This window comes from Toxotes jaculatrix, chromosome 16 (genome assembly GCF_017976425.1).
Source record: "Toxotes jaculatrix isolate fToxJac2 chromosome 16, fToxJac2.pri, whole genome shotgun sequence".
Taxonomy (NCBI): domain Eukaryota; kingdom Metazoa; phylum Chordata; class Actinopteri; family Toxotidae; genus Toxotes; species Toxotes jaculatrix.
In genome coordinates, this window is record NC_054409.1 from 25,347,239 (window position 1) to 25,357,571 (window position 10,333).

Sequence of the window (10,333 nt, forward strand, 5' to 3'; positions counted from 1 at the left end):
CGTGATGTTAACATGTTCTGATTTTAAATAAATCAACCTCAGAGACAGCAAATGCCAAAACTTTATTACAAAACTAAAACAGCGAAACTTAACCAATGACATCACTCAGACAGCCACAGTTTGAAGGTTCGGTCATAGGAGCTGGTTGCGATCAGCTTCCCGTCAGGTGACACGTCGACGCCCATCACCTGAAAACAAAAACGGTGCGACATGTTAAGGTACTCTGCCTGTCTCCACCAATCAGCAGCGTCCGAATGGACCAGTCAGAGCGCAGCGTTCAGACCTTCCCCTCGTGCCCGGCGAGCGTCTTCAGCGGCGTCCAGCCGGGATGACTCCAAACCTTTGCTGTGCTGTCGTATGCTCCAGTCAACAGGAAGTGGCCGTCTGTGGCTACAGACAAACAGGAAGTGAGGTCAAAGACACAACAGAACATTTTACTCAATTTAACTAAAAACAAGTTAAAATCAAATAACACGTAAGCAAAATAAAACTGAAAAGAGATAAAATAATAAGCGTGTTTACGTTGGAAGCGGACAGCAGAAAGCAGGTTCTGGTGGGCGGGGACTGTGTACAGACACTTCCTGTTTCTCAGCTCCCAAACCTTACAGGTGTTATCACCACTTCCTGTTGCCAGGTGATACCTGAGAGAACAGAGAAACCAAAATAAATATTTGTAAAACTTTCAGATGAAAAAAAAATCGGATTGTATTTATTATTTAATCATTCGCTGTGCTTGTCTCTGATTGGCTGACCCATTGGGAGAGAAATGCAGGCTGTAGATCTCCTTCAGGTGTCCCTCCAGGAAGACAACACAGCGTCCCGTCCGAAGGTCCCACACTCTGCCGAAGGCATCCAGCCCTCTGAGTGGACAACAGCCAGAGAGATGATTGGTCCACAGATGGGGCGGGGACACAGAGAGACAGGATTTCTATTTCAGTTGAATTAATCAATTGATGTGAAACGTACTGTCAATAGAACTGAAGCTTAATATGGTGCACAGTGCACTGTGTGGCGCGGTGTGTAGCAAGTAGCGCAGTGTGTGGCACAATGTGTAGCGAGTGGCGCAGTGTGCAGTGTACCCAGTAGCAGCCAGGGATCCATCCGGGTGGAAGTGGAGGTCGTGGACTCCTTTGCTGTGACCTTCCTGATGGAGGATTTCTTCCTGAACCTCCAGATCCCACAGACGCCACGAGTTGTCGTAACTACACACAGACACATACGTTCACCGTGTATAAATACTCGCTGTGTATATTAGTACAGAGACACTGACTTTGGCACCAGTTTACCAGGTCGTTCCCAGGAACCTTCCAGACGGATGCCACGCCACACGGGACACCCGCTCACCGTGACCCTCGATGTCTGCCACTGGCTCGTCGCTACAGCAACCAGAGACACACAGAATGATCATACCAGGACCAGGGAATTCAGGTCTCTTGACAAGCTCCTATCTCCTCTCCTTCCTTTACTCCTTTCCTCCTTGTCTCCTACCTCTCTAGGTTCCACAGTTTCACAGAGCCGTCAGCAGCACACGAGGCCAAGCTCACGTCCGATTGGTCGAGAGAAACTCCGGCCTCCGGGCGGAAGACGACGGCGCCCACGTTGGTGTTGTGTCCTTGAGCCAATCAGAAAGCAGGGACAGACAGAGGCTTCACACCACAATCAAACATTTTCACATTTCAAACGTTCGGTGTCAAAATCTGAAATCTGTCAAATCTACAACAAATTCATGAAATTAAAATCCAAATTACTGTTCTACCTCAGAACACTGTAAAAAGTTTGAAATACAAGGAATCTACAGACACAGTGAAGCTCCGCCCACCTCTGAGTGTACGAATCAGGTTGCAGTCGGGGACGGACCACAGCTTACACAGACCACTCCTGTGGGGGAGGAGTCATTCACATGTTAAGCAGACTCTGTGGCTGAAGTCACTACTGCTCGTACTTATGTGTGTGCTAATGCTAATGCTAAAAGTGGGCAGGGCACGTTACCAGGAGGCGGTGGCGAGCATTTTGGAGTCAGGGCTGAAGTGGCAGAAGCTGATTGGTCGATCATCACCGATCTGACTGCAGAAGTTATTCAGATTCTGGAGGAGAAGAAGACGAAGACATCTCTGATCAGAACAGAGACACTGAACCAGACTCCATCGGCCGGACGTTCCACAGCTGTGCTGTGACGACCTGACGTTCTGCACGTGTCTTTTTCATTTAATCATCTCACCCTCAGGCTCTTGTGCAGCTCTTGTTGCCGGATAGTTCTGGTTGCCTCAGCAACATCCCTCTGAGCACGTGCTGCCTCCAGGCGCCTCATTGCCCTGATGGACCAATCACAGCAGGAGCTTTTGAGTTACAGCCAATCAGATCCCGACTGAATCTCTATCTCCTTTTGAAAAATTCAAACGTTAAAAACTTTAACAAACATTTTGAGCAGACAGTGATAAACTGTGTGAACCTGTCTGCGGTCTGAAGGCGTCATCACAGCAGAACTAACAGGGCTCATGGTTCGGTGTAGCGTTTACCTCTCTACACCTCCAGGTGGAGCCGGACTGACCTCTGCCACCATAGCTACAAAGTTAATGCAGCTAGCAGCAGCCAGGTTTCTCCCGAGACATCGACTGAGCTTCATCTGTAAACACCTGTACCTGTGGCATGGTGACCTTTACTGAACAAACAATGACCCCTACTGGGAGGACAGAGACCGTCCTCGCCGCCAAAGATGCTAGGACGATCGGACTGAGGGTCTGGGTCTCCTCTGTCTCTGACTGGTCGGTCTGTTGCCGACTCACCGTGGCAGAGAGTATCTGGCCAACCAGAGCCGGGCGTCCTTCAGGGAGGCGGAGCCTTCATGGTACCACGTCTGCTGGCACTGTGATTGGTCAGAAATTGTTTTATTTTTGTGAGTATTTCTCTGTACATTTTTGTCTTTGTGTTGTTTTTGTGTGTGTGTGTGTCTCTGACCTCTTCCTGTGACCTCTTGGCTCTCTCTTCGTCTTTCCTGGACTTCTTCAGAGCATCGGGACCGACCACAGACAGGACACTTCGCAGTCTGGACACAAACACACACAACAGAGACGCTGGTGTTTAACATGGAGCCGTGACACGGATCATTAATGGCACAAAACATGTGGGTTCAAACTTTGGGCTGAAACCAACCAATCGTTACTTCGATCGACTCGTTCGTTTCCTGTTCACAGCTTCTGCTTACAATAACTGACCGAGCAGCTCGATACTCTTCGTTTCTGTCGTTATTTAAAACCTGTCCGCTGACACATTCAAATAAAGTTTCAACTAAAAGCAGCTGGTTCTTTTTTCCCACCTCTCCCGGCGGTCAGCTGGTCCCTCTCCGAACAATGTGATTGGCTCTCCGAGTGCCCGGAGGCCGGCCTTCACCTCGGCGTCATCAGTAGAGACGGTGATCTGTCTCGCTCGCCGCCGCCGCTCAAACTCAGCGAGCGCTTCCTGCTGCCGCTCACTGACCCGCTCCTCCATCTCCATCGTCTCTCCTGCAAGGCATCGTGGGAAACTGAGTCTCGCTCTCATGTTAACACACACCTGTAGTTTACCAAGCGTAACCCACCTGACGAGATGTTGATGTTTCCCGCCTCAATCCCCGTTTTCACCGCATCACTTCCTGTCGTGCCACTCGTCGTCTCTAAGCTCAGACGTTCCCGCTCTTTCTCCTCCAGGCTTCCGTAGAAAACACGGCTCTTCTTCACGGCCGGAGCCACGTCCTCCTCATCCGACATTTTTACACACTTGTTCTTCTTCTGCTGTGGCTACTGCTACTGCTGCTGTGGCCCCAAAGGCTGCTGGGAAAACTGCGTGACAAAATATAACACAAAGAAGAAGATTACTGGTGCTGGTTATTGGTGATTGGCAAACCAGCTGGACGAGTCTGCTGAGTCAGGTGTGACACCTGGCGGTAAAACCTGGTCCGTATCACAGGGGGGGCCTTTATTTTTTGTCAGGCGATTAACTTCCACACACGCCTGCAGCTTTGCATGATGGGAAATAAAACACTTTATTTTAAAGTTTCTTCTGTGCAGATTTCAGCGGTGATACTCTTTATAGTTTCTGCACGTTCACAAAGTTAAAATTCAGACTTTTAAAAACTGATTTCAGTGAACAGAGAACAGGACGGAAGAGAAAATTAAAACCGAGAAAACGATAAAACGCGGTACACAATGTTAGCATTAGCATAAGCATTCAAACAGCGAATCGCCCAGCGACACTGCGTCACACACACCTGAGCAGGTACAGGGCACGTGTGACCGACAGGTGAGAAGCAATGCGTTAATAATCTTTAAGCTGAAATATTTTTATTTTTCCAAACTCACAGATTAAGAAGAACGAAGGCAGCGGAGCCGCTCAGCGCCGTCACCCGGATGTAAACACGTGTCCTTCCGCTTCTTCTTCTTCTTCCTCTGTTTTGTTCCGGCAGACCGTCAGAGGCGTGTCGCTGCCCTCCACCGGGCATTTGTATTAGTCCACTGAATGTTAAATCCTGCTGTAGATCCGGTTCATGTGAGCGCTTGAGGTCTGAGGAGGACCCGAGCTCAGGAGGTCCGCACTCACGTGCAGGATCCATCTCTGCTCCGGGGCAGGAGGGGGCGGTAGTGCACGTGCTCTGCTGTTGCCAACCGCCGTGGAAAACAAGGAGGAAGAAGAAGAAAAGGAAAAACAAAAGAAGAAGCGGCAGCGAACAAACAGCGAGGGAGAGAAAGGAGAGAAACCCCGGGAAAACAGCAGCACACCTGTCAGGTAAAGTCACATAACTTAACATAACCGAGCTGTGAGGCTCCGGGAGCAGCGTTCGTCTGTTTCCGGTTCAGTTCGCTGTTTTTAGGCCTTTAAACGTTAGCGGGTTAGCTTAGCTTCTGGCGACTCCTGAGGATACACCTGTACCTGAGTGAACGGAGACAACAGACGGACAGTGAGCGCAGAGACATCGCTGTCCAACTGTCCAACAAATGGTTTCAGCTTCATCTTCTACAAAACAAAAATCAGATTTCAGCTGAGACCAGATGGATCTGAGCGGAGGAAACAGACCGAGCTCATCTACAGCTCGGTCTGTTTCCTCGGTGTGCGCGCGTGCATGCAGTACTGCAGCACATGACTCTGGATCATCCTGGATTTAAAGTCTCTGTGTTTCCGGCTCGTCACATCTGTGCTGATGTTTCTGCAGACAGAAGATGCTGAGGAGGAAACCGACTCGACTCGAGCTGAAGATCGACGACACCGAGGAGTTCGAGAGCGTCAAGAAGGAGCTCGAGGTTTAAATCACTGATATCTGTCAATGCTGTTGATCAGATTCAGATCAATAAACTTCTGTCAGCAGATCTGAAAATGTCTGTCCCCGTTTTGTTTCTAGGCCAGGAAGCGTCAACGAGAGGAGGCGGAGTCAGGAGGCGGCGTGGGCGGGGCCTCTGTAATCAGCGTTGATATCATTGGGGGCGGAGCCTCAGCATCTTCCTCCACAGCCGCGTCGAGGGCGGAGCTCATCAACGAGAGAATCGGCTACAAGCCCCACCCCAAACCGGCCACGCTGCCGACTTTATTTGGAAGTTTACAGTTTTAAGAAGAATAATCATGTTCGGCTGTTTGTTTGTGTCCAGGAAAAATCTCTGAGCTCAGTTTGGTGAGTGAATGTTTTACAACGCGCTAAAAAACCTTCAGAAATAAAAACCTGAAAATGAAGGAAAAGCAGATTCAGCTGTTTCTGTTGAATAGGAAGTGTTTTCAGTTTGAGTTTAGTTCATGAACCATCAACTGAAAATGTGAAACATAAAAATGTAAGTTAATGAAAAGCGTTAAACATTATTAGGGCCCGAGCACGAAATTCGTGCGAAGCCCTGTTGAAACTGAAGGGATTATTATTAACCTCCTCTTTTATTTTTCTTCCGCCGCTCTGTCGGCTAATTTGACCCCTGAACGTGCTCAAAAAGTCACCAAACTTTGCCCAAAATTGTCCCCAGATGAAAATGTTTGACACTGTCCGTGCGACCGGGCGCAGCCAAACGGCTCTGCAGCGCCCCCTAGAGTGTAAAAATATTCAGCGTAAGACCTACGGACTTGAAAATCGGTGCACGGATGCATCACGTCAAGACGAGAAAAAAAGCTTCTTGGAGAAAAATTCCACAATGTACAGGAATTGGAAGTATTTGTGGCTGTATCTCCCACATACTTCATCCAGTGTAGATGAAAAAAATCAGGCATGATGATCATGTGATTCCCATTAATGAGCTCCTCCTAGGGAAATCATCGGATGGAGCTGAAATCTTGTCATGTTGCTCTTTAAACACTATTGTCCAAAAGTGATCAAAAGCTTTTCTCTACGTTACACGATGTGGGCGGAGCACCACCGCAAACTCACGGAGGAGGATTTGGGGTTTTTCCCACTTATCCATTCTGGCTCATATTCTGCCTTGAAACCTATAATCTATGGTGGCTGAGGAGGGCCACACAAATGCAAACGTCTCAACACAAACGCAGAAGCCTCACAACTGAAGTTACGTCGAGGCAGAAGTTGTTACTTTCTGGCTACGAAGTGGAAGACGAGGAGACGTAAGTGAAACCTTCTTCAGATACAATTATTGCTGTCATTATGTGATTGTCACAAATGAACAATGCTAATAATTATCTTTATATTTTAATATTTATGTACTCTGCCGTCTGACTTTGGGCTACTATGAAGCTAACTTCTCAGCAACGTTAGCGTTAGCTAACGTAAGTATGGAGAGAAGTAGTGAACGTACTGTACTGTCTCAAGTTGTACAGGGAAAATGAAATGTGCGACGTTTCTTCTTCTCTTTCACTTCTGTGTCTGCAGCCTCAGAGCCGACGAACACACATCATGTCACAACTGAAATTAGCTGATTTTCACACTTCACAGGACAGAGGATGATAGAATATCCCAAAACAACACTGACATAAAGTGAGACAGTAAACTCTTAACCCCGTCTCATCTTATTTTAAGTAATGATCCTTCATTTGTGTTGTTACAGATTAAAATGTCCTGAAACCTGTGACGTCATTCTGCCGTTTGTGTGGCAAGAACACAAAGTTCTAAAATGCTGTGGAGAAACCAAACACAAGTGAAGGTAACACTTTTAAAGTTTACTTATACAAATGATTAGCAGTGATTTAAAAAAAAAATAATGATCTTGTGTTGATATTGATTTTTGATTGGTTTGATTGGTTTGATGCAGCAAGAACTGGAAAATGTGAACTCTCCACATTCTGGGATTTCCGGAGTTTAAAAGAGAAGGAGAGACAGTCGTTTTAAAAAAAGAAAAAACAACAATTGAATGAACAACCAGTGAAGGTAGCTTATTTTTTCTGATGGAGGACAGTCATTGTGTTTGCAGTCTCTTCTGTCATTCATTTTCATGTCTGTCAATCATCCTGTGTCTGGCTTACTTATATGTTTCTGTGTAGATTTCTGTAGGATGAAAGATGGAGCACTGGAAACTGTGCGAGGAATGGTACTACCACAGAAGTGGATGCTGAGCAAGTGCGTAAAGCGGCTGAACAAAAAATGAAGGACTTCAGTAAAAATGTACAGGGTGGTCTCTGCTTTCTGCTTCACCCTGATGGAACAAAGATAGTTTCCATTCCAGGAACAGACAAACCTTCAGTCTCAGAACCTGTAAGGAGGCAGTGGGGAAAGCTTATCAAAGAATCACAGTGAATCTTTGTAAGGCCCAAGGCTTAGCTCAGCTGATTCAGAGGTGAGTGTAACATTTATCATGTTGTAGCTGCTTACATGACTTACATAACAATGGAAATTTCTGTGTTAATTTTTCAGCAAATACACTGAATTGTATGCGCCCATTGTAGATGAGGACGAGGAGAAGTCAGGCCCTGATCCAGGCAGTCATAATGTTCCAGAGGATGCAGAGTAAGAAATAAGTTACCAACATACAACTGTTCTATTCTTTGTAAAATGTGTTTGATATCACATAGTATTAAGTTAATTTAGTGACATGGTCATGATCTGTTCCTTGGTAGGATGGAACAGCTGTCTGTTTCAGAAATAACTGCAGACCTAGCAGTCCAGATTTAACATCTGCTGCTCTGAGTTCTGGGATGGAGCCGTAAGACGATTCAAAAGAGGAACGTTCTCTGAAACAAAGGATCTTCTAGTGACGTTTTCTGATGATGCTGGAAGGTTTGAAGAAGGTCTTGATGCCGGTGGCCCAAAAAGAGAATTCCTCTCACTTCTGATGAAAAGCTGGAGCAAACGACCCGTGTTTGATGGACCAGCAGAGGCGCTACATCGTCTACAATTCAACAGGTACTGTTTTGTATGGAATGTTTAAGAAGTACGAGTACTACAGTCAACAGTGCAATGCTTTCTGAATATGGACACTGCTTTCATACTTAATTGCTCTACACTTTCCTGAACAGCAGCCAGAGCAGATGGATAGAGATTGGCAGGGCAGATGATTGCTGTGTCCATTGTACTTGGTGGAACTGGCCCAAATTTCCTCTCAAAGGATCTGGTCAGCTTCGCCTCAGGGCAGTTCACTTTCAACTGTCCAGTAGGAAACATTACAGATGAAGAAATAGGGAAAGTGCTGCAAGAGGTTTGAGGGTCATTGATTGAAGGGAGTGATTCTAGCTGTGAAATTCTGTTTAATAAAGGGAGCACATTTTCTGCTTAAAGTGTTTTTTCAAGGTAACTATTGCTGATATTGCTGTTATTTTATTTATAATTGCTTTTTTTTTAATTCAAAATGAATGAAGGGCAGGTCATATTTTTTAGATCCAGAGTGCATCTTCATTGGAGACCCTGCGAGCCCTAAGTGTACAGAACAGTGCCGTGCTGCAGACTGCAGGGTGAAGGAAAAGCATGCCACTGTAAACGAGTGGTGCATAATGGACAGGAACCACTGTGCAATGCAAAGCTAGTTTTTTTTGTAAGATACTGAAAACCAAAAACAAATGGATCAATCCATTAATATAAAAACAATGAATCAAAATCATCAAAACTCTGTAGGTTAAAGTGCACATGTAACTTCGGAGGGACTTATTGTATTTCAGGTTCATGGATGGACTTGCCAGCCTCCAGTTTTTAACATCTGTGCAGCAGCATCCAGCTGTTCTGACCCCGTCCTCTGTAAGTCACAGAACAAGTTATCTGCTGCAGCCGCTGAAAATCTGTTCCAGCCTGAACTCAGCAGGACAAAGCATGAAGTTTCTGGGCAGACTACCTACTTGATAGTAATACTGTGGATACTATTTCAGTCAGTTCATTTCAATGCTTTCAAATTTTAGAAAATGGCAGTACAGTCACCCTGGAAGAGATCTTCATGTTTGCCACAGGCCTGTCCTGTGTGCCTCCTGCTGGCATGGACCCTCAGCCTCTTTTAGACAGCTACAGCACCTTTAAGGGAAACATGTGGAATAAAGAATTCACCTGGCTTTGGCTTAGCCTAAGCAGCCCTGATTTGTCAGTTCCTTTGTTTTGTATGATTTGAAAAAAGAGTGCAACATGTCAAAAAGTCTTGTTTATCACTTTTGATTGAATAACACTACTTTGTGTTTCAGTTTTCAGTTTTCTGATGACTGTTTCTTTGTATTTTCACCCACACCGATGGCTCCAGGTTACTAAAAAAACAAAAAATAAAATTTTAGAAAAGAAAAATTCCCAGACTCCAGACACTTTATGTTCACATTTTATTGTATATAATGAAGAAGGTTTTGTGTTTCCTGTACTTCAGTTTTGCCTTACAAAAACGCTGTTCTAAAGGTTGGCCATGTTCTTCAGGGTGACAGAGCTCTACAGCAGATGCCCATTCCACAGGGGCTGTTAGGCCACTTTGTCTTTGCAGTTCTTCAAAATAGGTTTGTTCATCTTCAGGAGTTGCTGGTGCTAAAATGAGGCTATCAAGCTGGTTTAGAGTTTCTGCAGATGTTGACATTCCATGATTCGTTTCCTTAAATCTACAAGAATGAACAAAAACTTTCGGTGACGACCTCACATCAGCAAATCTTAGTTTTTAATGTTGATTTTACTCAAACCATCTTTGCAGGATTTTACTGGACAACAAACTTAAGATCATTCATTCATTTCTACCGCTTAATCCGTCAGGGTCGCAGGGAGCTGGAGCCTATCCCAGCTGACTATGGGCGAGAGGCGGGGTTTACCGGTCGCCAGTCAATCGCAGGGCTGACACACAGACAACCACACACTCACACCTACGGGCAATTTAGAGTAGCCAATTAACCTAACCCATGCATGTATTTGGGATTGTGGGAGGAAGCCAGAGTACCCGGAGAGAACCCACGCAGGCACAGGGAGAACATGCAAACTCCACACAGAAGAGCCCAG

The 10,333-nt window shown here is 45.8% G+C and overlaps 2 protein-coding genes across 2 annotated transcripts; one reads left to right on the forward strand and one right to left on the reverse strand.

Moving 5' to 3' along the window:
- Positions 1-43: 43 nt before the first annotated feature.
- On the reverse strand, positions 44-4,482 carry prpf4 (PRP4 pre-mRNA processing factor 4 homolog (yeast)). Its single transcript, XM_041058776.1, has 15 exons — positions 4,335-4,482; positions 3,575-3,815; positions 3,314-3,500; positions 2,956-3,043; positions 2,784-2,863; positions 2,219-2,312; positions 1,990-2,084; positions 1,820-1,878; positions 1,489-1,612; positions 1,287-1,376; positions 1,080-1,202; positions 753-860; positions 523-641; positions 284-390; positions 44-188 (listed from the first exon to the last, which is right to left on the reverse strand). Exons 2-15 carry the CDS (start codon positions 3,741-3,743, stop codon positions 102-104), a joined length of 1,530 nt encoding a protein of 509 aa, XP_040914710.1. The 5' UTR covers positions 3,744-3,815; positions 4,335-4,482; the 3' UTR covers positions 44-101.
- Positions 4,483-4,620: 138 nt separating this feature from the next.
- cdc26 (cell division cycle 26 homolog) lies at positions 4,621-5,714 on the forward strand. The gene is made up of 3 exons (XM_041058777.1): positions 4,621-4,758; positions 5,183-5,270; positions 5,369-5,714. Exons 2-3 carry the CDS (start codon positions 5,190-5,192, stop codon positions 5,573-5,575), a joined length of 288 nt encoding a protein of 95 aa, XP_040914711.1. The 5' UTR covers positions 4,621-4,758; positions 5,183-5,189; the 3' UTR covers positions 5,576-5,714.
- Positions 5,715-10,333: the final 4,619 nt, after the last annotated feature.

Coding starts and splice junctions, on each gene's coding strand:
- prpf4 (XM_041058776.1), bottom strand. CDS start 3,743: ATGTCGGATGAGGAGGACGTGGCTCCGGCCGTGAAGAAGAGCCGTGTT. Junction 3,044..3,313: donor CCAGCTGACCGCCGGGAGAG/GTGGGAAAAAAG, acceptor GTTTGTGTCCAG/ACTGCGAAGTGTCCTGTCTG. Junction 391..522: donor TTCTGCTGTCCGCTTCCAAC/GTAAACACGCTT, acceptor GTTTGTCTGTAG/CCACAGACGGCCACTTCCTG.
- cdc26 (XM_041058777.1), top strand. CDS start 5,190: ATGCTGAGGAGGAAACCGACTCGACTCGAGCTGAAGATCGACGACACC. Junction 5,271..5,368: donor GCGTCAAGAAGGAGCTCGAG/GTTTAAATCACT, acceptor TTTTGTTTCTAG/GCCAGGAAGCGTCAACGAGA.